Source organism: Salvelinus sp. IW2-2015, linkage group LG17 (assembly GCF_002910315.2).
Source record: "Salvelinus sp. IW2-2015 linkage group LG17, ASM291031v2, whole genome shotgun sequence".
NCBI lineage: Eukaryota > Metazoa > Chordata > Actinopteri > Salmoniformes > Salmonidae > Salvelinus > Salvelinus sp. IW2-2015.
The window spans coordinates 29,831,177-29,857,851 of record NC_036857.1 but is presented as its reverse complement, the minus strand read 5'-3'; the positions used below and the strand labels follow the sequence as shown (position 1 = coordinate 29,857,851).

The following is a 26,675-nucleotide window of genomic DNA, read 5'->3' as shown; positions in this document are numbered from 1 at the left end:
ATTATGTTGAACCAACGTGGAACAGACGTTGAAGTTATAACTGTGCCCAGCGGGATGTTTGTTTGAAATGGTCGGACCGAAAACAGTTCCCTTTAGGACCCTGGAGACTGCAGTTAATACTTTCAAGCAATGTCACCTGTTACGTTCAAAGGGGAAGCCGCGATGGTGGCGCGCTATGGTGTATATATAAATATATATACATCATTGGTGGTGTTAGTGTATCCTTTTTGCGCTGCGTGAAAGCCTTTTGAAGTTAATATTTAAGTCCATCTATCGCCTTCGCGCTACTAAATAAAGAGCGTCGCAAAGACACAGCAAGGCAGTCTTCAAATTTGTGAACAGGTTCCCAGGTAAGAAATTCGGGAGACAACGCATCATTGTGCCTCTTGTATCTTATCAGGAATTGTGTTATTTATTGTTGCACTAGACAGGGTGAATTTATATTGCAACAATGTAGCCTTTACGTTTTCATATAACTATCTGTAATTTCCTGTGAGGCACTGGATATCAAGATAAGTAAATTGTGATACACGATAAAGATCGTGACATGTTATGATTCTATTTTATCCTATCTGTCATACATTAGTTATTTTGTCATTGTGTAAATCAAAGGGACAGCTGTATTTTAACACTTTTTATATTTACTAACTCTAGTCATTTATAATCGGCCATACTCTCATACTTCCTGATATTTTTGTCACAAACAATTTCCTGTTAAATTGCACCATGTTACACGCTCGAGCTGAAAAAGATCTTCTTAGTTGATGAGGCAACCTTTTTTTAAACGGCCAGTAGTTTCAAGGAATGCGCGTCCTTGGGACGTCCCTACCCTAACCCATACCCTAACCTTAACCATTTTACATTTAAGCTTCAATTGGGTAAGGACGTTCCAAGGATCCGCTTTGGCACGGACCGTTTAAAAACTACAACGTTTTCTTCGGTAATTGAATTCATTGGAGTAGAGTTCGTGGCATACATTGCCTTCCATTAATCGGTAGCTAGTTACTTTCAAAATCCTATTTAGTATAGTAGTGTTACATTGTTGCGGTTTTGATGTTCACTTCGTATCTCTCTGTAGTTTCTGTCTAGCCCAAGATTGTACTCATACGTAATATCCTACCATTACTCTTTAAGGTCCAAGGACCTTATACAGTGAGCTCCAAAAGTATTGGGACAGCACTTTTGGATTTTAAATGATTTTCATCCGCTTAGAAAGTACATCACTTTTTGTACATTGTCCCCCCATTTTAGGGGACCAAAAGTATTGGGACAAATTCAATTATACAGTATGTGTATTAAAGTAGTAGAAAGTTAAGTAGTTGGTCCAATATTCATAACACGCAATGCCTACATCAAGCTTGTGACTCTAGAAATGTGTTAGCTGCATTTGCTGTTTCTTTTGATTGTTTCAGATTATTTTGTGCCCAATAGAAATTAATGGTAAATAATGTATTGGTCATTTGAGTCACTTAAAAAAAAATGTAAATAAGAATAGAATGTTTCTTAACACTTCTACATTAATGTGGATGCTACCGTGATTACATATAGTCCTTAATTAATCGTGAAATGAGTGAGAAAGTTCGATGCACAAATATCAGTCACTCCACCTGGTAAACCAGTTTTATGGGTGGACTTCCTATTCTCACTGCATAGTGCGATTATATTTGGCATTGCATTCACTGATAGCCATAAAGGGAATACTTTGAAGTGGAGTATTGTTATGGTACAAATTCCATCCATTATTTGCTAATAGAAATGTTTGTCCATAAACTTTTCAACAAAATATTAAAGGCCCAGTGCAGTCAAATGTTATTTTCCTGTGTTATATAAATAAGTAAACAGTGAGGTTAGAATAATATTGTGAAACATGATAATGCCCAAATTAGTGTAAGAGCTGTTTGAAAAGACCGCCTCAAATTTCAGCATGTTTTGGTGGGATGGAGTTTTGGCCTGCCTGGTAAATTAGTTAATAGACCAATAAGAAATAGACTTCCAAACCTTTCTGCTAATAATAGCTAGTTTTCAGTTTTTCCCTACCTGCTCAGACCACTCCCAGGCAGTCCTAGTAAAATTCTTGCTTTCAGAAATTGATCTTTGCTAAGAAGCTATTAAGTTTATTTTTGACCATTTTAATTGAAAACAATCGCAGTAAGATACTTAGTTGTTACCCAGAAATGATTTTATATTGAGATAAGAAGGGCTGCATTGGACATTTTTTTGTTGTTGGCATTATTACACATTAATGACATTTTTAATTGAAGGGCAGGCGTTTAATTCAAAGTTCTTCTGAAAACATTTTTCATATCATATGGTAGAACTACAAAGAGTTGAGGCAGCAAGCCTCTCAGCTGCCGGTTTTCCTTTCTTCACATTACCAATGTCTGTTACCAGTATAGGAACAAGCCAAACAGGTTGTCAACTTAAGATGACATTTGAGTCAAGGAGAGTGAACTGTGTGCCCATTGTTGGGCTCTGGAAGCATGAGAGTGTCTTTGATCAATTATGAAGGAGGTAGGATTTCCTTGAGAGGACTGGCTTAAATTAATGATGACAAACTAAGAGTTTGAGGCCCTAAGCAGTGTTCACCTAAGGGTATCATTTATTGTGATTTGATACCCCTCTTAATAAAGCAGGACATTGTTAAATAGCCTGAGTCCCAGATCTGTTTTGTGACGTGTGTCCAGGTCCATTGAATGACCGTAATGTAGTTCACATGACAGCACAAACTGGGTTGTATTCACAAAGAACTAACTGGACGCGAATGGGCTGACACGGGGAGGGACCACCTGAACTTAAGAAATGAGAAATGCTTAATTTCGTTTTCCATTGCGAAATGTTTCGATACATTTGATTTCAATGTGCGCTAATGAGTGGGACACAGATCTGGGACTCAGGCTAGTTGTGGAGCGAAATATGTCCGGTGTGTTTGTCATCCGTCCAGTCATACTCATTCTACTGGTGTTTGTGTCTATGTAAGGTGGCATTCATTAATGTGAATGTGGGTGCTGCTAAGTCAGCCAACAGGGGAAGGCCAACCTGTTGACATGTGCATCCGGGAAGGAGTGGAAAAGGTGGGTATATGACAGGTGTGTTCTTGGCTAGAGAAGGTGAATACAGGTGCAATACTCCAGGTTGTTTACCAAGAGGTGTGTTCTGTTTGTTCTTTCACTCTGCTCCCTCTGTATGTATGTGTGTGTGTGTGAGGCTATTCCTCTGGGGCTCCACCTCGACTCAGGAGAGCGGGAGGGAGACGGAGGGAAAGTAGCTATGACAGCAGAGAAGTGTTATGGGAGTGGCTAGGTACACAGGGACAGTACATGCTGGTTTAGAAGAGCTGACTGGATCACATCTTTTGACATTTGGCATGTAGTTATTATAGTAATCTGGTTTTGGGTAGAACAGCGTTTTAAAATGTCTCCTTAGTCTCCATAGATTCACCTTTGCATCAGGTAAAGAAAGTATTTGAGTCTGTTTTCTGTTTGTTTTGTTCTATTCAGAAAAGGGTTTGAGTCCCGTGTCTATTTAAGAAAATGATAGTCTGAAATACTCCAGCTCTTCACTGCTATTACTATGTAATGCCTCCAGTTAATTTATAACTCCAGTGTTTCCCCTAGGATCCCTAAACCTAAATGACATCACCGGCCAATTCTATATTAGCCAGAAGTTATTTAGCTAGCATTACATTACTGTATCTTAACTAACAATTATTACATACGTCTAGTAATAGGGTTGACTACACTTCCAGGATGACAATTTATTTTACCAGGTTAGTCTCAAAACCTATTTTGCAAGAGAGACCTAGCCAAAAAAAAGCAGCATACAGTTTCAAACATTTACAACATAAAACACAAAGCACCGCAGTTTAAAAATATCAGTTTACATATTGAAAAGGCTAATTGGTTTTGGGAGGAGTGTTTCAACAAGGGTCAAAACATTGATATCCCCTAAATCATTTTCCACCATAGTTTTTACCCTAGCTTTAAAATCATTTTAGGAGTTTTCTCGGACTACAGTACCTGATAAGAATCTAAGGAAGATATGTACAAAAAAATCCTCCAAGGTAACTAGCTAGCTAGCTTGTAATCCTGGAAGTGTAGCTAACCCTATCAATAGAGAGTTGTGCCGCTGCATACATTTAATATAGGAGAAACACTGAACTCTCTTTTCGCTCGCTCTCTTTCTCTCTCTCTCAGCGGTGGCCATTTTGAATTGTGACCCACCATGCGTCTGTTCCTGCGTCGGCGCTTGTCCCCCCTGAAGCTGGCCCTGGCTGGGGGAACTCTGTTCATGGTGGTCCTGGTGGTCCTACAGAAGGATGTGGGCTCCGGCTCCAACTCTGCCCAGGACCCCTGGTTCCAGGATCTGGTGGAACGCAAGGATCGGGTGCTGGTGATGGTTCGAGGAGCAGTCAACAACCTAGGCTTCCAGGTACCCCTGGGTCCTTTTGGTGGGTGGGGGGGGGGGGGGGTAAATGAACAGCCTTTATTGTTTTTGTTTGTTTTATAATTATACACTGATCAAGAAAATAAATGCCAAATTCAAGATTTTACTGAGTTATAGTTCATATAAGGAAATCAGTGAATTAAAATGTATTCATTAGGCCTTGATCTATGGATCTCACATGACTGGGAATACAGATATGCATCTGTTGGTCTCAGATACCTTCAAAAAAAGAATAAGTAAGGGGGGTGGATCAGAAAACCAGTCAGTATCTGGTGTGTAACCACCATTTGCCTCATGCAGCGCTACACATCTCCTTCGCATAGATTTGATCAGGCTGTTGATTGTGGAATGTTGTCTCATTCTTCAATGGCTTCGCGAAGTTGGTGGATATTGTCGGGAACTGGAACAAGCTGTCATACACGTCGATCCAGAGCATCCCAAACATGCAAGACAATGGGCCTCAGGATCTCATTCAAATTTTCATCAATAAAATGCAATTGTGCTCGTTGTCCGTAGCTTATGCCTGCCCATAACATAACCCCACCGCCACCATGGGACACTCTGTTCACAACGTTGACATCAGCAAACCGCTCGCCCACACAACGCCATACACGCTGTCTGCCATCTGCCCAGTACAGATGAAACCGGGATTAATCCGTGAAGAGCACACTTCTCCGGCGTGCCAGTGGCCATCGAAGGTGAGCATTTGCCCACTGAAGTCGGTTACAATGCCGAACTTCAGTCAGGTCAAGACCCTGGTGAGCACGACGAGCACGCAGATGAGCTTCCCTGAGACAGTTTCTGACAATTTGTGCAGAAATTCTTTGGTTGTTCAAACCCAAAGTTTCATGAGCTGTCCGGGTGGATGGTCTCAGACGATCTCGCAGGTGAAGAAGCCGAGTTTGGACTCGCGTGGTTGCACGTGGTCTGCAGTTGTGAGGCCGGTTGGACGTACTGCCAAATTCTCTAAAATGACGTTGGAGGCAGCTTATGGTAGATAAATTAACATTTAAATGTTCTGCCAACGGCTCTGGTGGACATTCCTGCAGTCAGCATGCAAATTGCACACTCCCTCAACTTGAGACATCTGTGGCATTGTGACAAAACTGCACTTAAAAACAAAATGGCCCCAGCACAAGGTGCACCTGTGTAATGATCATGCTGTTTAATCAGCTTCTTGATATGCCACACCTGTCAGGTGGATGGATTATCTTGGCAAAGGAGAAATGCTCACTAACAGGGATGTAAACAAATGTGTAGATAAAAAATAAGAGAAATAAGCTTTTTGTGCATATGGAACATTTCTGGAATCTTTTATTTCAGCTCATGAAACATGGGACCAACACTTTACATGTTCCGTTTATATTTTTGTTAAGTATACAAGAAATCGATATAAAATTATAAAATAAAGAAACAATAACCTGGGATTCCAGATCGGAGCTCCCCAGCCCCCTTCGATAGAGGAGCAGCAGGCCACCCCAGACCGCCACTGTCCTCCAGGTCACTACAGTCAGGCAGAGCTGAAGCCGGTCCTGGAGAGGCCCCCACAGGACACCCAAGGGCCTGGGGCCGACGGGAGGGGCTACGAGAAAAAGAACATGACACCAGAGGAGGAGAAAGAGAAGGAAAAGGGGATGACCGTTAACTGTTTCAACCAGTTCTCCTCCGACAGGATCTCCCTCAGCCGTAGCCTAGGAGACGACACCCGGCCACCAGAGTAAGACTATGTCCCAATTATCTCTCCTTCATCCCAAAATGTGCACTTGTTCACTGTTTTTGAAAGGAAATTACTGGTATAATGAACATTGTGGATTTAATGCTTTTTAAAAAGCATTTTAATATAATGCTTTTAGATTTGTGGGAAGTAGTGAATAAGTGCACATTTTTAGGGGAAACAAAATATTATTGGGATGCACCCTAAAATTTCGGTCTTAACTGTAACCATGGTGATGAAAGGTGGGTTGAGGGGTGGGTAGCGTATTGTTCTTGGGGGTGGTTTCCTAGTCTTGTTCAAAGATGCATTTTCAATAGACTTAGCAAGATTCTCTATTGTTTACTACTGTATTACTGCAGATGTTTCTTTTTCTTTATTTAATCAACATTTCAAAACCTTGATAGCCATGAAAAGCACAATCAGTTTGGTTTATGTACGAATGTTTGCTAAGGGATGCTCTTTATATATTGTAAGGCTAGGGCATCTACGTAGACACAAACACCCCCCCATGTGAACTCAAACACAGGGCAGATAATATTGACAGTTTTTCCTTTTTATGACGAACAGTGTCTTGCTCTTCCTTTGCTTCCCAGGTGTGTGGAGCGTAAGTTCCGTCGCTGCCCCCCTCTCCCCACCACCAGTGTAATCATAGTGTTCCACAACGAGGCCTGGTCCACCTTGCTGCGTACCGTCTACAGTGTCCTCCACACCTCCCCTGCTGCCCTGCTCACTGAGATCATCATGGTGGACGACGCCAGCACCGCAGGTGGGCACAGAGAAAATCAATTCTATGGGTTCACTCAAAATGGCCACCAGTCTACCCATTGTGGCATCATTGACTTGAATGGGGATTCTATTTCTATGGGTACCGTGGGCATGATGACTCTAAATAAAGTATTTTATTTATTTATTATTATTATTTTTTTTTGCAATAAGATTAGGGAGGTAAACATGCGCCGAATACAACAAGTGTAGACCTTACCGTGAAATGCTTACTTACAAGCCCTTAACCAACAGTGCAGTTCAAGAAGAGTTGAAAATATTTACCAAATAAACTAAAGTAAAAAATTATAAACAGTAACACAATAAAATCACAATAACGAGGCTATATACAGGGGGTACCGGTACCTAGTCAGTGTGCGAAGGTATAGGTTAGTTGAGGTAATTTGTACATGTAGGTAGGGGTGAAGTGACTATGCATAGATAATAAACAGCGAGTAGCAGCGGTGTACAAAACAAGCGCTCCGGTACCGCTTGCCGTGCGTTAGCAGAGAAAACAGTCTATGACTTGGGTGACTGGAGTCTCTGACAATTTTATGGGCTTTCCTCTGACTCTGCCTATTACATAGGTCCTGGATGGCAGGAAGCTTGGCCCCGGTGATGTACTGGGCCGTACGCACCTTCTGTAGCTCCTTACGTTCAGATGCCTAGCAGTTGCCATACCAGGTGGTGACGCAACCAGTCTAGGTAATGGAGCCTGATACTAACCATGGGCTAAGGGAAAAGCAAAGGGGAACTGTACATTAGGGCACACCAACAGCGAAACGTTTCGTCAGTCATTCTGAAACTAAGGGTACTGTTCTTAGAAACAAGAAATTGCATTGCTTCACTAATCAAGACTAAAAGAGGATGTGCTTTGACACCTAGTTCAAAATCTACTTCTGGACCTTGGAACCTCCTGGCCATATAGTTTGGTTTAATCTAATTATCTATTAATACCTCCTGGCCATATAGTTTGGTTTAATCTCTCGCTGTGTTCTAACAATCGCCTGTATACTAGCTAGCTGCATTATCACATGGTTTAAAAAAAATATGCTGTGGTAAGAAGTGTAATGTCTGTTGTGGCCAGTGCATTGCATACAGTGTGTGTTATTAATACTAAACTGAAACTTGTGATACAATTTCAGACCTCTACGGTCTTGTCTGTTCTAAATATAACTGGATGTGGGTTTTTTGTATTTTGGGGGTTTTATTTAACATTTATTTACCTAGGCAAGTCAGTTAAGAACAAATTCTTATTTATAATGATGGCCTACCAAAAGGCAAAAGGCCTCCTGTGGGGACAGGGGCTGGGATTAAAAATGTAAAACAAAAAAATATATAAATATAGGACAAAACACACATCACAACATGAGAGAGAACACAACACTATATAAAGAGAGACCTAAGATGACAACAAAGCAAGGCAGCAACACATGACAACACAGCATGGTAGCAACACAACATAACAACATGGTAGCAGCACAAAACATGTTACAAACATTATTGGGCACAGACAACAGCACAAAGGGCAAGAAGGTAGAGACAACAACACATCACGCAAAGCAGCCACAACTGTCAGTTAGAGTGTCCATGATTGAGTCTTTGAATGAAGATATTGAGATAAAACTGTCCCGTTTGAGTGTCTGTTGCAGGTCGTTCCAGTCGCTAGCTGCAGCGAACTGAAAAGACGAGCGACCCAGGGATGTGTGTGCTTTGGGGACCTTTAACAGAATTTTCCTTACCTGCCGATCTATAAATTATGTGACCTTTGTTTTAGAGGTGTTCAGAACAAGGTTAAGGGTAGAGAAAGCTTGTTGAACACTAAGAAAGCTTTTTGGTAGAGCAGTTAACACAAAATCCGGGGAGGGGCCAGCTGAGTATAAGACTGTATCATCTGCACATAAATGGATGAGAGCTTCCTACTGCCTGAGCTATGTTGTTGATGTAAATTGAGAAGACCGCGGGGCCTTGGGTTGAGCCTTGGGGTACTCCCTTGGTGTCAGGCAGTGGCTGAGATAGCAGATTGTCTGACTTTATACACTGCACTATTTGAGAGAGGTAGTTAGCAAACCAGGCCAAAGACCCCTCAGAGACACCAATACTCCTTAGCCGGCCCACAAGAATGGAATGGTCTACTGTATCAAAAGCTTTGGCCAAGTCAATAAAAATAGCAGCACAACATTGCTTAGAATCAAGGGCAATGGTGACATCATTGAGGACATTTAAGGTTGCAGTGACACATCCATAACCTGAGCGGAAACCAGATTGCATACCAGAGAGAATACTATTGTTACCGTCCTGTCCCATCACGTTTAGAAAGCAATGTATTATGTAGAACAGATATGACTGTCTGGCAGTATTGGGAATTGTGTCAGTTCTATTCATTACATTCACTGAACACACCCCTGCTTTCTGTTAGTCAGTTACCTAGCGATGCTGGTCTTGACCTCCTGTCATTAACCGCTCCACCCTCACCTGATGAAAATAATGTTGTATTACCTGAAGAGCCAGCCAAGTTCCTAACTAAACATGACGCTTCGTGTTTGTGTTTAATTGATGTCTAGTTTTTACATAGTTCACCCAAATTACAAAATGACATATATTGGTTTCATTACCCTGTAATCAGTCTATGGACAAGGTAGAAACTGTAATCAGTCTATGGACAAGGTATGACTGTAATCAGTCTATGGACAAGGTATGACTGTAATCAGTCTATGGACAAGGTATGACTGTAATCAATGCTTTGTTGTGGTTTATCTGACCACTGTTTCAAATGTTGTTTAGAATTTGTGACACAATCTAATGCAAGTCAATGGTACCCATATTAGCATTTCCTCTCTTAATGTCCAAATCATCCTTAGGTTTAAGAAAATGGGTTGTATAACTGAATTAAGTTACTTATAGGTTTGTACATGAAGAACAAAAATGCCACCATTGACTTGCATTGGATTGTGCCACAAATACAAACAATTTTGATTTGAAAGAGTGGCCAGGTAAACAAAAACCAAAAGCAAGGATCATACCTTGTCCATAGACTGCGTATAGGGTTAGGAAACCAATGTAATTTAGGTGAACTATCCCTTTAAGTGATTCCCTCCGATGCTCCAGCTCACCTTAAGAAAAGAATGTCATAACAGGTATGTGTTTTCTCCTTTCTACCAGAACACCTGGGGACTCAGCTGGATGAGTACGTGAAGCAGCTAAAGATAGTGAAGGTGGTGAGACAGCAGGAGAGGAAGGGCCTGATCACTGCCAGGCTCCTGGGGGCCCGGGGAGCCCTGGGAGAGATACTCACCTTCCTGGATGCTCACTGTGAGTAGCTAGCCCACGATGGATGAATAAATGAGTGCCTGATAACAGCCAAGCTCCTAGAGGCCAGGGGGACATAGAGAAATATACTCACTTTCCTGAATGCACACTTTGAGTAACTAGCCCACAAGGGATGGATGGATTCATTCATTAATACTCGGGGACCCAGGGAGAGACCTAACTTTCTGGATGCACAATGTGACTAGCTAGCCAACTAGGAATATATGTATGGTGGCCTATGGCACAGATGTATGCCAGAGTCTATATGTATTTGAATACAGCCCTCTGCCCTTTGACTCAACCTTCTCCCATCTCCTACTGTACCTTTACTGTACTTTCTGTTCAAAAGCACAAACAATACGATAGGAGATGGATTGATGCACTGTGAATAGCTAGCTCACAAGGCCAGAGCAACACAACTAACTCCTTATTGACCCCCTCGTCCCTTTTTGCTATCCCACAAGGAAGGATAGGTGGAATGGGTAAAATGTTTCCCAAGTGATCATTCCATTTACAACCATAGTGTTACAACTTTATTTGTATAAATGTTTAGAACATATTTACTACCTGCGGTTCTTTTTTAAAGTAGTGAACAGTTGAAACCTGCTCTTCAGGTTTCCCTGCTAGAACTAGATGTATGACCACATTCCACCCACGTATGCTTAGAGATATGCAAAGTAGTGGAGTGATGAAGGGCTATACATACAGATGAAAGGCAATAGATACTAATGTACTGGAGATAAAGGCTTTGCAGTAATGTATAAAACATATACAAAAACATACACAAATACTGTGAATTCCCAGGGTCATCCCGACAAGGACGTTTGCATAATGTGATGTTGTCAGGCAATTGTGACCACAGATTACATATCATTGACAGAATGCTCAGGACTCATCCTGGGGGTCTGTTGAGGCCAGGAGGATGCAGCGTTACACAATGTTCACATAGAAAAGTATTGTGTAGAATAGACAGGATTTTCTGTTGTGTAGAATTGGGAGTGGTGTCAGCTCCACAAATGTTTGCCAACTGAACTCCGCAATGTTTGCCAACTAAGCTCCATTCATTGTATCTCAATCTGTAACGCTTCACAATGTTGGCCAACTACCAACTACCGACTTCTTGTACTTTGAAATATTTTTACACCTGCTGAACTCTACCCTCCTCTCCCGTCCCCAGGTGAGTGTTTCCATGGCTGGCTGGAGCCCCTGCTGGCTCGTATCGTAGAGGAGCCAACAGCCGTGGTCAGCCCAGAGATCACTACCATCAGCCTGAATGACTTTACCTTCAACAAGCCTGTAGCCACCGCTAAGGCCCGCAACAGAGGGAACTTTGACTGGAGCCTCAGCTTTGGCTGGGAAGGCATCCCCGAGCATGAGAGCAACAGACGCAAAGACGAGACCTACCCCGTCAAGTAAGGGCTAAGGACCCACCTAACATGTTTCATAGAGTACATTGCCTTCCGACAGCTAGTGGAGTACATAGTGAATATAGTGCTGTGATTGCTGAAGTTATTTGCAATATATTCAGATTTTTTTTCATCTTACATTTCAGCATATGTTATATTTCTGCACTTGAAATATGTATCAGATCACTAGTCGGCAATCAGACTATGTATATTCCATAATGTTGCATTGGACATCTAGTATCTGTTACTCACCTCTGCATGTCTGTTCATTCAGAACTCCAACGTTTGCCGGTGGTCTCTTCTCCATCTCCAAGAAGTACTTTGAACACATCGGGACGTACGATGACAAGATGGAGATCTGGGGGGGTGAGAATGTGGAGATGTCCTTTAGGGTTAGTTTCCCCTCTTCCCTTTCCTCTAACAATGTTATTATAAAGGAATATCTATCAAATACTAAAGTTAGTCTAAAACAGAGCCATATATAGAGAGTTTGCTGATTATGGTTTCTCTCAAAGACATTCAGTTGATTATTACCTAAATTCAATTGGTTGAATGGTGTCATGTGACCTCGACGTTGTATATGGCTCTGGGCCTGTATCCACAAAGCATCTCAGAAAAGGTCTTAAGAATCCTGTTAACCTGTTTTTGTGAGCATGTATATCTGTAGTAGGAATTTCCAGGTGAACAAAAACAAACACAGCCGTAGGTAAAGTTAATCAATAATCTATCTGGTTTATTACAAGTTGCAACAAGGAGACAGCACCCAGCACAGAAGCAGAGCAAATGTCTATCTGGCCTCTTGGAGACAGACCCTATATATCCTAATCAGACAGCACCAAATGTTATGTAAACACCAGCCCAAAAGGCTTTTAGGAAGTCAAAGCAACTTTGTCTAACTTTGTCAACTGCTACAGAATCGCACAGTGTTCACAGAATGTCATCAATACAATTCAACAGTGAATAATCGGTGTCCTTGTGCCTCCATTGACAAAGCAGGTCACTAAGTTAGCCAGCTAACTTCAATAAACTTTCTCCCAGGTGTGGCAGTGTGGCGGCCAGCTGGAGATCATTCCGTGTTCCGTGGTGGGTCACGTGTTCCGTACCAAGTCACCCCACACCTTCCCTAAAGGTACTGAGGTCATCACAAGGAACCAAGTACGACTCGCAGAGGTCTGGATGGACGACTACAAACACATCTACTACCGACGCAACAGCAACGCTGCCAAGATGGCCAAGGAGGTAGGCTTATGTTCTCCATCAACTCACAGTTTCATATACTGTACTGTTCGATATAGTGCTGTGCATTAAACATCTACAACCGACGCAACCAGAACGCTGCTAAAATGTCACAAGTGGTGAGAGAAGAGGGTTAAGCCCATGGCATGTTTTCGTTCACTCCAAGTTCCATAATAATTTTAGATAATCTTGTGTTGCCAGACTTGGTAATCTCACATTCATTCGACACAGAAGGAAAAGCTGAATGAAGGCTAACTGTTAGACAACACACTACTGTGCAAAATGTGTCGGCCTGCGCATACTGCAATCTGTTTATTATAAGATATTATTATTTATCTGGAATAGGCTAAACTACAATAAATATGTTTTTATGAGTGCCTATATACTGTAGGCAACAACACTTGTGCCACGCTGATCCCTAACACAGGGCCCCCCACATGGGTGCGTGCTCAGCCCCCTCCGTTGCCATGCATCTCCAACTTAATCATCAAGTTTACTGACGACAACGGTGGTAGGCCTGATTACCAAAAATGATGAGACCGACCACAGGGAGGAAGTGATAGCCCTGACGGAGTGGCGCCAGGAAAATAACCTCTTCCTTAACAAAATACTGGTTGTGGACTACAGGTGACAGCAGAGAGAGCACGCCCCCATCCACATTGACGGGTCGCAGTGCGGAGTGTCAAAAGCTTGAAGTTCCTTGGCTACCTGAAATGGTCCCTTCACACAGACAGCGTGGTGAAGAAGGAGCAACAATACCTCTTCAACCTCAGGAGGCTGAATAAATTTGGCTTGGCCCCTAAGGCCCTCACAAACTTCTACAGATGCACCATTGAGAGCATCCTGTTGGGCTGTATCACCGCCTGGTACAGCAATTGCACCGTCCGCCAACCTAGGGCTCTCCAGAGGGTGGTATGGTCAGCCTAACACATCACTGGACATCTACAGCACCCGGTGTCACAGGAAGGACAAGAAGATCATCAAGCACCCGAGCCAAGGCCTGTTCACCCCGCCACTATCTAGAAGGCGGAGACAGTACAGCTGCATCAAAGCTGGGACCGAGAGACTAAGAAACAGCTTCTATCTCCAGGCCATCAAACTGTTAAACAGTCACCACTAGCCTTAGTCATTGTTCTAGCCGGCTACCACCTGGTACTCTACCCTGCACCTTAGAGACTACTGCCCTATGTACATAGTCATTGAACGCTGGTCACTTTTAATCATGTTTAAATAACGTTTTACCCACTTTGTATGTATATACTGTATTCTTGTCATGGCTCATTCTATGTAACTACTGTTGTGCACACCTTTTTCTATTCATATACTGTATATCAATTACATGGATACTGAACAAAAATATAAACACAACCTGCAACAATTTCTAAGTTTTTACTGAGTTACAGTTTATATAAGGAAATCAGTCATGGGTTTCTACGGATTTCACATGACTGGGAATACAGATATGCATCTGTTGGTCTCAGATACCTTTTTAAAAAATGGGCCTCATAATGGGCATCAGGATCTCGTCACAGTATCTCTGTGTATTCAAATTACCATGGATAAAATGCAATTGTGTTCATTGTCCGTAGCTTATGCCTGCCCATACCATAACCCCCCCGCCACCATGTGGCACTCTGTTCATCAGCAAACCGCTCGCCCACACGACCCCATGCACGTGGTCTGCGATTGTAAAACCAGTTGGACGTACTGCCAAATTCTCTAAAACAACGTTGGAGGTGGCTTATGGTAGAGAAATGAACATTCAATGCTCTGGCAACAGCTCTGGTGGACATTCCTGCAGTCAGCATGTCAATTGCATACTCCCTCAAAAGTTCAGACATCTGTGGCATTGTTTTTTTTTTTTTTTGACATTATTGCACTGTTGGAGCTAGAAACACAGGCATTTCGCTGCACCTGTGATAACATCTGCAAATCTATGTACACGACCAATACTTTTTGATTTGATATGACTACTGTTATATGGGGTTAAAGTAGCTGTCCAGTCTTTCCAGATTTCTATGAAATATGACCTTTAATTACTTAATTATTTAATAATATGAGTGAAATAATAGTTTTCCTTCCAAGAAATGGTAATTAAGTATGTTGAAAAGCAGCTTTTCTGTGTTGGAATAGTGTGGACGTACCCCAACGACAGAATGGTGTAGGTGTATACCGGTCATTAAATATTCACGCAAGTAGACCGCTGATTGGCCAGCTCATCCTCCTCAGGATTATGACATACTCTAAGGAAATTGCAAGCATTTTTTAAATGGTCTGTTTGAGATACAAATTTGATGTGGGGGTTTTTAAAGTGTATTTAAAAAATGTATATATATTTCTCAAATGTATGCTTTGGCCACAAATACGAGTATCGGACGAGTCAACAACATTATTTGGTTATGAGTTAGAGAAATGTCAGATTTTCACTGGACAGTTACTTTAAAGTTAACTATCAGTGCACAGGATTGAGCAAGTCACTTGTTCCTGTCTCACTCCTTTCCACTACTCTGTGTGTGTTGCAGAAAGGATTTGGTGACATCTCGGAGCGTGTGAATCTGAGGGAGAGGCTGCAGTGTAAGAACTTCACCTGGTATCTGAATACTATTTACCCCGAGGCGTTCGTGCCAGACCTCACCCCTACCAAGTTCGGAGCGGTACGTTTTGTTCCATTCAGGTGTACAAACTATCAGACCTGGTTTCAAATACTTTTTTAAGTATTTTGAAATTCTTTAGCTGTGCATGATTGAGCTTGCCTGTTGCCATGAAAATAATAGAAATGTCTCAAAAGTGCAAATCCTGCTCACTAAATGCAGGGTTTAGCCAGGCAGTCCAAAACAAACGCTACAAGTATTTGAGGTAACACTTCTTTTTTGGATAGTCCATCGATAGATGCTCTATAAGTAACATTTCAAATAAATATCTACTAACCCTAAACTTAACCTTAACCCTAACCCAACCCGTTATTCTAAACCTAACCGTAATCTTAGCAAGCAGTTGCTTATCGACAGATGGTTTGTTGATAGTATGACCATCTGTAGAGCATCTACATAAAGTGTGACTAGGAAAGTACTGTACATGATGGCGATGCATAAGTGTTCATTGTTAAGTGTGTGTGCGCGCAGATTAAGAACTCTGGTGCCCAGAGCTGTCTGGATGTGGGAGAGAAAAATGAAGGAGGGAAGCCACTGATCATGTACACGTGCCACAATATGGGGGGTAACCAGGTACTGTACATTCACTCACACTGTCAGAGGAGGCTGGTGGGAGGATATGTAGGAGGACTGTCTCACTTGTAATGGCATGGAATAAATGGAACGGTATCAAACATATGAAAAACGGATGTTTGAGTTACAATGGGCTGTCCTCCTATAGCTCCTCTCACCAGCCTCCTCTGCACTCTATGGTTGTGTGGAGGGATATTCTGATATTGATACGCATTCAACAACAGTATGTTCAGTCAATTTTGGAATTTCATATTCAGGTTTATAGGCAAAGTTTTGTTTAACTTTTATTTAAATCACATTGAGAGTGACATCTATTTTTCAAGTGAACCTAGACGATCTCCAATAATAAGTCCCCAGCACCATATGAAAGTGATGTTTGACTACATGTGCTTATCTCTCCTGCTGTTTCCCCAGTACTTTGAATACACGTCTCATAAGGAACTGCGTCACAACATAGGGAAGCAGCTGTGTCTACAGGCCAACCCCCAGCCAGACCAGGTTAAGATTGAGCTCTGTACACTAAAGGGACTAGGGACTAGCGTGGCACCACAACAGGAGTGGCTCTTTACAGAGGTAAGGAAGCATCACCTGGACAAGCATGCACGCACGCATATATAGTGCATTCAGGAAGTATTCAGATCCCATCTCTTTCCACATTTTGTTACGTTACAGCCTTATTCTAAAATGGATTAAATCGTTTTTTTCCCTCATCAATCTACACACAATACCCATAATGACAAAGCAAAAACTGTTTTTTAGTATTTTTTGCAAATGTATTAAAATTAAAATTAAATGTACGTAATTATTCAGACCCTTTATTCAGTACTTTGTTGAAGTACCTTTGGCAGTGATTACAGCCTTGAGTCTTCTTGGGTATGACACTACAAGCATGGCACACCTGAATTTGGGAAATTTCTCCCATTCTTCTCTGCAAATCCTCTCAAGCTCTGTAAGGTTGGATGGGGAACGTTGCTGCACAGCTATTTTCAGGTCTCTCCAGAGATGTTCGATCGGGCTCAAGTCCGGGCTCTGGCTGGGCCACTGAAGGACATTCAGAGACTTGTCCCGAAGCCACTCCTGTGTTGTCTTGGCTGTGTGCTTAGGGTTGTCGTCCTGTTGGAAGGTAAACATTTGCCCCAGTCGGAGGTCCTAAGCGCTCTGGAGCAGGTTTTCATCAAGGATCTCTCTATACTTTGCTCCGTTCATCTTTCCCTCGATCCTGACTAGTCTCCCAGACCCTGCTGCTGAAAAACATCCTCGCAGCATGATGCTGCCACCACCATGCTTCACTGTAGGGATGGTGCCAGGTTTCCTCAAGATGCGACGCTTGGCATTCAGGCCAAAGAGTTTAATCTTGGTTTCATCAGACCAGAGAATCTTGTTTCTCATGGCCTGAGAGTCTTTAGGTGCCTTTTGGCAAACTCCAAGCGGGCTGTCATGTGCCTTTTACTGAGGAGTGGCTTCGTTTGGCCATAAAGGATGGTTCTCCTATCTCCACAGAGGAACTCTGGATCTCTGTCAGTGTGACCATCGGGTTCTTTATCACCTCCCTGACCAAAGCCCTTCTCCTCCGATCGCTCTGTTTGGCCGGGCGACCTGCTCTAGGAAGAGTCTTGGTGGTTCCAAACTTCTTCCATTTAAGAATGATGGAGGCCACTGTGTTCTTGGGGACCTTCAATGCTGCAGGCATTTTTTGATACACTTCCCCAGATCTGTGCCTTGACACAATCCTGTCTCGGAGTTCTACGGACAATTCCTTCGACCTCATGGCTTTGTTTTTGCTCTGACATGCACTGTCAACTGTGGAACCTTACAGTATATAGACAGGTGTGTGCCTTTCCAAATCATGTCCAATCAATTGAATTTACCACAGGTGGACTCCCAAGTTGTAGAAACGTTTTAAGGATGACCAATGAAGGAAAAAGGAAACCACACAATGCTCTTGAGAGTATCACTGATCTTTAATAAGCTTACGATCGGCCTCACGGCCTTCGTCAAAGCTTTTGAGTTTAAAAAAAATGAGCACCCTTATGTAGACCTAGCCCCACCCACATCCGCTCCACGCATCGAAAGGGTCGCAGTACATTTTAATGACCTAAAGCATGACATTTCTACCTTTTTAGATTTTGTGGTATAGAGAAAGTTAAAATATCAGACAGGGGAGGTGATATTAATAATACTCTGAGTAAAGGAGAATGTTTTGGGATTTTCATCCTACAGACATTATTTCCTAAAGGACTTAATGATGAAATGCCTATGTATGTTATGTTGTGAATTTGAACATGAATTATGTCCCTATTTAAGATTACTCTGATGTTTTTCGTACAATGTACCCAATGATTAATGAAAACTTGCTATGTCCTCATTGTGGTTTTACAGACGTGTTTAATACGTCTTATTTACACACTTTATTCAAATATTTATTTAATGCATTTTGTTATATTTGGTAGCACTTATTTGTTTTTCCTTCGCCTCCAACCCCTTTCGATGCGTGGAACGGATGTGGGTGGGGCTAGGTCTACATAAGGGTGCACTTTTTTTTTAACTCAACAAAAGCTCTGACGAAGGCCGTGAGGCCGATACGTAAGCTTATTAAAGATCAGTGATACTATCAAGAGCAGTGTACGGTTTCCTTTTTCCTTCATCTTGTTCAACTGTTACCATGCACCTGCAAAAAAGATTGCTCAGATGTGTGAGTGCAAATGGTCTGAATACTTATGTAAATAAGGTATTTTATTTCTAGAAAACCTGTTTTCGCTTTGTCATTAATGGTCATTGTGTGTAGATTAGGATTTATTTTCCAATTTAATCCATTTTAGAATAAGGCTGTAACGTAACAAAATGTGGGAAAAGTGAAGGGGTCCGAATACTTTCCGAAGGCACTGTATATCACACACGCATACACATTTCTAGATCTGCTGGGAGAAATATTTTAGACTCCTCATTCTTGAAGAGTGCTTTTGTAAAGCATGTGTGACTGATGAAATAAACGGAATGAAGTACATTTAATCTGCTTAGGTAACTATCTGTTAACGATCTTTCACAACGCACAAGAGAAGTTATCACTCTAGATCGAATCTGTCCATAGCTGACCCAGTGTTATCCCACTGCAGTACATGGTCTTACTCTGTACTTTTAACCCTCTGCCCTCTCTAGGAGAATCTCCTCAAGAACCCACCAAGTGGAAAGTGCTTACTCCTGAAAGGGGGCCAGATAGTGATGAACGACTGTGAAGCAGCTGACCTCAACCAGCACTGGGCATTCAGTTGACCCCTAACCTTCGACCCCTGACCTTAAGCAGAACTGAAGCTTTCACTAGACGTTGACCCCCCCGCCCCCCCACCAGCCCACCCACCCATAGATGCTATTAACAAACGTATAGACCCTACCAATCTACCTATAGACTCTGGGTCAAGCAGGCAGTACTAGCACCAGTACTAGCTGAACCTGACAGGACATGAGTCATACTGCACTGGAGACCATTGATGACCTAAGTGGAGTGGACAGGTTGAATATAGAGTGCTGACTGTGCTATGGCAGTGCACACCTAAGTGAAGGATCTCAGGATAACCACTTTTAACTATATATTTATGATAATAGAGACTCATGAATGAAGGTTTCTTCTCGTGGAGTGTGTGGACAGTGGACTCTGCAGCCTGGGTCATGTTCAGTAGGGAGAAAATGTTTTGGAATGGAGTGAAACGGAGAGAACTTAGGCCTACTACCCAAACTTATCCAGTAAGAACACATATCTTAGTTTTCTGTTGCAAAATGTTTTGCCACTGTGTGCCCTACTGGACACGACCCTGGAGTGGCAGGCGGGAGGTCTCTTCCAGACAACTAGGACCTCAACCCAGAGGTGCGTTCTCTTTTTTTTGTCTTAACTTATCTTGTCAGGTAATGAATGTAGATATAGTGAATGTTGTTTCTGTGACAATGCATATGTCTGCCAAAGGGAAAGGTGTCCATTTTTTTAAATAAAGTTTTATTTGTCATACGAGTGAAATGACTGGTCCCGTGTGTCTCAGTTGGTAGAGCATGGCTCTTGCAACACCAAGGGTTGTGGGTTTTATTCCCACGGGGGACCAGTAGAAAAATGTATGTACTCACCACCTTACTGTAAGTTGCTCTGGAGAGCATCTGCTAAATGACAAAAATATAAATGTTTGTCTCAGCTTTTACCTTTAAGAGATATTCTCAGATAATGAAAAGCATTACTATAAACTTATGATAGAAATGGAATTAGTACTTTTGAGAGATCTTGTTTATTATTAACATCATGCACTCAAAAAAGGGTCAATGCAGGTAGTCCTGGTAACCATTTGATTAGCAATTTAGCAGTCTTATGGCTTGGGAGTAGAAGCTGTTCAGGTTCCAGACTTGGTGCACTGGTGCCGCTTGCCGTGCGATAGCAGAGAGAACGGTCTGTGGCTGGAGTCTTCGGCATTTTTTTGGGGTCGTCCTCTGACACCGCCTGGTATGTATTATGTGTGGTTGTGCACACTCCTAAGGTATCCCCAGCGATGACGCTAGTGCTGCTTGATATTGGTCCAACTTTATTACTCTGGAGGTAAGACACTGGTTCATATCGGAAGCTAGATGCTGATAAGAGACTGTCGGCGTCCCAAATGGCACCCTATTCCCTACATAGTGAAGACAATAATAAACATTCCTCCGTGTGACTGAGTGAGCTGTTGAATAGGCTAGTCAATAAATATCTTGGTCACAATTTGTTTTGCACAATATTAATGTTTATGCAAGGAGTGGTTTGGTTAAGGTCATTCCTTTAGATAGTTAATGAAAACTTAGTACAAATGAGAAACTGAGACTAATCTTGAAAAAGTTCAACAAAAGCTATGGATTTATTTCTGTAATTGTAAACTCAACAAAAATGACAAGCGTTAGACCACGACTGTAACTAAGCTTGAAAAAAGGAAGTTGAAGACCGAGTAGGCCTATGTATTTCTGGGATGAAATGAAAAGGGCCGGCAGGTAGCCTAGTTGTTAGAGCGTTGGACTAGTAACCGAAAGGTTGCAAGATCGAATCCCAGAGCTGACAAGGTAAAAATCTGTCATTCTGCCGCTGAACATGGCAGTTAACCCACTGTTCCTAGGCCGTCATTGAAAATAAGATTTTGTTCTTAATAACTGACTTGCCTAGTTAAATAAAGGTTTAAAAAAATAAAAAATAGTTGCCAAACCAGGCCTGTAGAAATGTGGAGATGTTGGGAGTTGTCTTTCATGCCTTGCCTGTCACAATCTGAACATTTAATCAATGAGTAATAAACAATGACAGCATGCTCCCTCACAGATGACTTCAAAACAATAAAGCATAGTCTGAAACGCATCAAGTAGATTAATTATTGAAGGCAATCTTCAATGGAGTGCTGTCTATTCCATTCGCTACGCCCTGAACATTTGTCTGAGGGGAAATGTGGGTGTTGAGTGACAAGAAGAAAGATATCCTGTATTTATAACAATAGGTTATAGCAGAGCTCTGAATGACAGTAATGCATTTAGCACAGTCTGAACTGTATGGAAACCACATCCATAAGGAAATGTGTTGAGTGACAAAGTCAGACATTCTTTCTTTGCATAACCTCACTTTGCAATTTCTGCTGTGCAGTGATGACAGAATTGCACTCCTTTGTGAGTGAATGGGATAACACAGAGGAAAGAGTGAGACGGCAATGAAAAAGAGGGTACGTTCACACACAAAGTAGTCATACTCAAATGTCTTCCTTTTGCTATTGTTTGATGGAACCAAGCTTGCCATGCAGAAACAACACAAGAGAGAGAGATGAGTGGTGTTCCTGAGTGTCTCACCCTTTTTGAGGTATTTGGACGGCTGAGAAGAGAGCTCTCCCATCCATCTGACTCGCACATCTTCATCATCCTGGGAGCCTCAGTGAGTAATGTTGAAGTTAGCCTGGTCCCAGATCTGTGCTCTTCCCAACAATATCGGCGTGACAGAGTTGGTATGATGGTACAAATAGACTGCCACTCAGGCGAAGTAGTAGTCCGTCTGGGCATGTGTTTATGTTGAACCTTTTTCCTGTGGTATAGTTGAAGTCAGAAGTTTACTTACACTTAGGTTGGAGTCATTAAACTCGTTTTTCAACCACTTCACACATTTCTTGTTAACAAACTATAGTTATGGCAAGTCAGTTAGGACTCACTGTATCACAATTCCAGTGGGTCAGAAGTTTACATACACTAAGTTGACTGTGCCTTTAAACAGATTGGAAACTCCAGAAAATGATGTCATGGCTTTAGAAGCTTCTGATAGGCTAAATGACATCATTTGAGTCAATTGGAGGTGTACCTGTGGATGTATTTCAAGGCCTACCTTCAAACTCAGTGCCTCTTTGCTTGACATGGGAAAATCAAAATAAATCAGCCAAGACCTCAGAAAAATGTATTTGACCTCCACAAGTCTGGTTCATTTCCAAACGCCTGAAGGTACCACGTTCATCTGTACAAACAATAGTATGCAAGTATAAACACCATGGGAGCACGCAGCCGTCATACCGCTCAGGAAGGAGACGCGTTCTGTCTCCTAGAGATGAATGTACTTTGGTGCGAAAAGTGCAAATCAATCCCAGAACAACAGCAAAGGATCTTGTGAAGATGCTGGAGGAAACAGGTACAAAAGTATCTATATCCACAGTAAAACGAGTCCTATATCGACATAACCCGAAAGGCCGCTCAGCAAGGAAGAAGCCACTGCTCCAAAACCACCATAAAAAAGCCAGACTACAGTTTGCAACTGCACATGGGGACAAAGATCGTACTTTTTGGAGAAATGTCCTCTGGTCTGATGAAACAAAAATAGAACTGTTTGGCCATAATGACTATCGTTATGTTTGGAGGAAAAAGAGGGATGCTTGCAAGCCGAAGAACACCATCCAAACCGTGAAGCACGGGGGTGGCAGCATCATGTTGTGGGGTGCCTTGCTGCAAGAGGGACTGGTGCACTTCACAAAATAGATGGCATCATGAGGACGGAAAATGATGTGGATATATTGAAGCAACATCTCAAGACATCAGTCAGGAAGTTAAAGCTTGGTTGCAAATGGGTCTTCCAAATGGACAAAATGGCTTAAGGACAACAAAGTCAAGGTATTGGGAGTGGCCATCACAAAGCCCTGACCTCAATCCTGTTGGGAATTTGTGGGCAGAACTGAAAGAGCGTGTGCGAGCAAGGAGGCCTGCAAACCTGATTCCGTTACACCAGCTCTGTCAGGAGAAATGGGCCAAAATTCACCCAACTTATTGTGGGAAGCTTGTGGAAGGCTACCCGAAATGTTTGACCCAAGTTCAACAATTTAAATGCAATGCTACCAAATACTAATTGAGTGTATGTAAACTTCAGACCCACTGGGAATGTGATGAAAGAAATAAAAGCTGAAATAAATCATTATCTGTACTATTATTCTGACATTTCAGATTCTTAAAATAAAGTGGTGATCCTAACTGACCTAAAACAGGGAATTTTTAGGATTAAATGTCAAGAATTGTGAAAAACTGAGTTTAAATGTATTTGGCTAAGGTGTATGTAAACTTCTGACTTCAACTGTATGTTCTGTTCACTTCTGTTCTGCAAGTGCAGATACATAGGATACATTAAGTACAATTCAATGTCCATATTAGCATACCACATCTTTGATTGCCTGCTCAGAATTTTGCTTCATTGCTAGTATGCTAGTATGCTAGTGTTAATGTTGGAACATAACTGTGGTTTCACAGTATGTAAAAGGAAGTTAGTGACTTGTTGAACTAATTCCACTGTCTGATAAGAGAGGGTTTCTTTGAGATATGCTTTAAGAGCAACCGCATGACCTACTCTGCTTGGGGGGTGTGTGGGTGGCAGTGAATACATATAACCGCACAGTGTGGTGACAGCCAGGAAGCCGAGTGGGGGATGGGGAGGGTAAAGAGGAGAAGGGGGAGTGAGCACACACTGACTGAAATGTGCTGCATCTACCTTTATCCAGCGCTGAAAAAGAGAGAAGTTTAGGACTTAAAATGTTTGTCCACTTATGTGAGTCTGCCTATCACAAATGATTATCCTCATTCACTACAGTTGAGTGCATTAAAAGGTTCATTTTCAAAATACCTCTGCTGCAATGCTGCAATTCTTGACTGTCGTCAGTGTTGTGTCTAAATGACCCACATATCCACTACTCACAACATGCCCCACGTTGACTAGGTCAATTTATAGTTTTACTCCAGTAGGTAGGTAGTGTGTAGGCTGGATATTGGACTGAGCTCACGTGACAGACTCAGTGTCATGTACATGCTTTTCACTGCACCAATAGGAGACAGAAAATAGGAGTACTTTCAAACATAACATTATAAGCACATTTTTGTCTGAACTTCTATCCATTCAGGGAGATCATGCCAAGGAGAGTATTTATCCCACACTATGGTGGGTGAGATGTTTTGTGTTAGTTATTAGCAATCTGCTTCTCTATGTCCCTAGTCTCTGAAACATCATTCTAATTTATGACTGCCCCTAAATGCTGGTCAAGGTTTGTCATCTCAACCCACCGGGCACATACTGGTTAAATCAGTGTTGTTTCAACGTAATTTGTCAACATATTGTGATGTGGAACCGGTAACACTTTACTTGACACCCAGCATCATAACACGAAAGTGAACTTCTTGTCAGAGGAAAAAAAAGGTTTTGACACTCTTATGTAGGTGTCATAACCAGCCATAAAATAACACAATGCACTGTATATCACAACAAGTGTAACTATATGGGTCATGACAGTGTTATGACCATATTATGACAGGTTATGACAATGGGTGTCAAGTAAAGTGTTACCGTGGAATCTATGTGGAAAATACCTTTAATTTAGAAAAAAGTAATCAACGTAAACTGTTGTTTTAAGGGTACAATTTTGTCATCACGGCAACAAATTGTCAACATATTTTATACAAGGTTTGTCTATGTTGAATTTGTACCTTTGAAACGTCAGATCTTCAACGTAATATCCACAGGGCTCTCGAGTAGCGCAGTGGTCTAAGGTCGTCGTTAGGGTTTGGCCGGGGTAGGCCGTCATTGTAAATAAGAATTTGTTCTTAACTGACTTGCCTAGTTAAATAAAGGTAAAATAAAAAAATAAAAATAAGAGAGCACTTGCACCATGTACTTTAATGTAATCTCAATTAACTGCAATCCAGGTCTGTATGTATTCACTATGTGAATATGTGAATATGTATTCACAACCCGCTGCATTTTGGTCAAATCCCTGCTACTCCTCTTCGGATGAGGAGAAGGAGGAAGCCCGTTACAAGGTCATTTGGTTGTGCTATTAGATGAAGCACAGTGATAACACATTAAGTTGTTGTATGAACAAAATATTAGACATTGTTTTCCTATTTGAACTATGTTGTGCTTTTTAAACAGTTGAAAGCATAGTGATAACACATTGGGATGTCAAAACACTTTTGGCTGTCTTTTTGAGTGGTTGAAAATAGGTTGGAATCTCGTTCATCAACGTATCTACTTCTCTACGTTGAAATGACGTGGTGTGCCCAGTGGGCAGTTTATTCTAATGATGGTAGAAATTCAGAGGTAAGGGGTTGGGCTGCTCTTTGACCAGTGTTCATATATTTTTCAACTGTGCTGTGATGTTTCACAAAAGATCTGAACCTATATACATTTTACGGACAAAGTATATTTTACAATAGTTATCTTAGTTTTTTTGGTTATTTTTAGTCCCACCTTTCAGCTCCCCGCAACCCCTCCCATCTATCTTCGATCACGATCCAGTTTTGATTTACAGTGCATTCGGAAAGTATTCAGACCCCTTAACTTTTTCCACATTTTGTTACGTTACAGCCTTATTCTAAAATGTTTTTTTTTTACATCCTTGAAATGTTTATACAACTTGATTGAAGTCCACCTGTGGTAATTTCAATTGATTTAACATGATTTAGAAAGGCACACACCTGTTTATAAGGTCCCACAGTTGACAGTGCATGTCAGAGCAAAAACCAAGCCATGAGGTTGAAGGAATTGTCCGTAGAGCTCCGAGACAGGATTGCATCGAGGCACAGATCTGGGGAAGGGTACCAAAACATTTCTGCAGCATTGAAGCTCCCCAAGAGCACAGTGGCCTCAAATGGAATAAGTTTGGAACCACCAAGAATCTTCCTAGAGCTGGCCGCCCGGCCAAACTGAGCAATCGGGGGAGAAGGGTCTTGATCAGGGAGGTGACCAAGAACCCAATGGTCACACTGAAAGAGCTCCAGAGTTCCTCTGTGGAGATGGAAGAACCTTCCAGAAGGACAACCATCTCTGCAGCACTCCACCAATCAGGCCTTTATGGTAGAGTGGCCAGACGGAAACCATTCCTCAGTAAAAGGTACATGACAACCTGCTCAGAGTTTGCCAAAAGGCACCTAAAGACTCTCAGACCATGAGAAACAAGATTCTCAGGTCTGATGAAACCATTATTGAACTATTTTGCCTGAATGCCAAACATCACACCTGGAGGAAACCTGGGACCATGCCTACTGTGAAGAATGGTGGTGGCAGCATTATGCGGTGGGGACACTTTTCAGCGG

General features: G+C 41.9%; 1 protein-coding gene across 3 annotated transcripts; it reads left to right on the top strand.

Annotated features, from left to right (window-relative positions):
- The first annotated feature begins 258 nt into the window (after positions 1-258).
- Positions 259-19,443, top strand: galnt6 (UDP-N-acetyl-alpha-D-galactosamine:polypeptide N-acetylgalactosaminyltransferase 6 (GalNAc-T6)). Of its 3 annotated transcripts, none has more exons than XM_024006138.2 (12): positions 259-350; positions 4,194-4,428; positions 5,877-6,160; positions 6,751-6,923; positions 10,082-10,231; positions 11,406-11,640; positions 11,909-12,026; positions 12,673-12,873; positions 15,393-15,524; positions 15,993-16,094; positions 16,509-16,667; positions 19,251-19,443. In XM_024006138.2, exons 2-12 carry the CDS (start codon positions 4,222-4,224, stop codon positions 19,362-19,364), a joined length of 1,875 nt encoding a protein of 624 aa, XP_023861906.1. In that variant the 5' UTR covers positions 259-350; positions 4,194-4,221; the 3' UTR covers positions 19,365-19,443. The 3 variants fall into 3 exon arrangements, with proteins under 3 accessions (XP_023861906.1, XP_023861907.1, XP_023861908.1); XM_024006139.2 differs by lacking the exon at positions 259-350 and adding an exon at positions 869-940; XM_024006140.2 differs by lacking the exon at positions 259-350 and adding an exon at positions 3,048-3,071.
- Positions 19,444-26,675: the final 7,232 nt, after the last annotated feature.

Coding starts and splice junctions, on each gene's coding strand:
- galnt6 (XM_024006138.2), top strand. CDS start 4,222: ATGCGTCTGTTCCTGCGTCGGCGCTTGTCCCCCCTGAAGCTGGCCCTG. Junction 4,429..5,876: donor TCAACAACCTAGGCTTCCAG/GTACCCCTGGGT, acceptor CTGGGATTCCAG/ATCGGAGCTCCCCAGCCCCC. Junction 12,027..12,672: donor ATGTGGAGATGTCCTTTAGG/GTTAGTTTCCCC, acceptor ACTTTCTCCCAG/GTGTGGCAGTGTGGCGGCCA.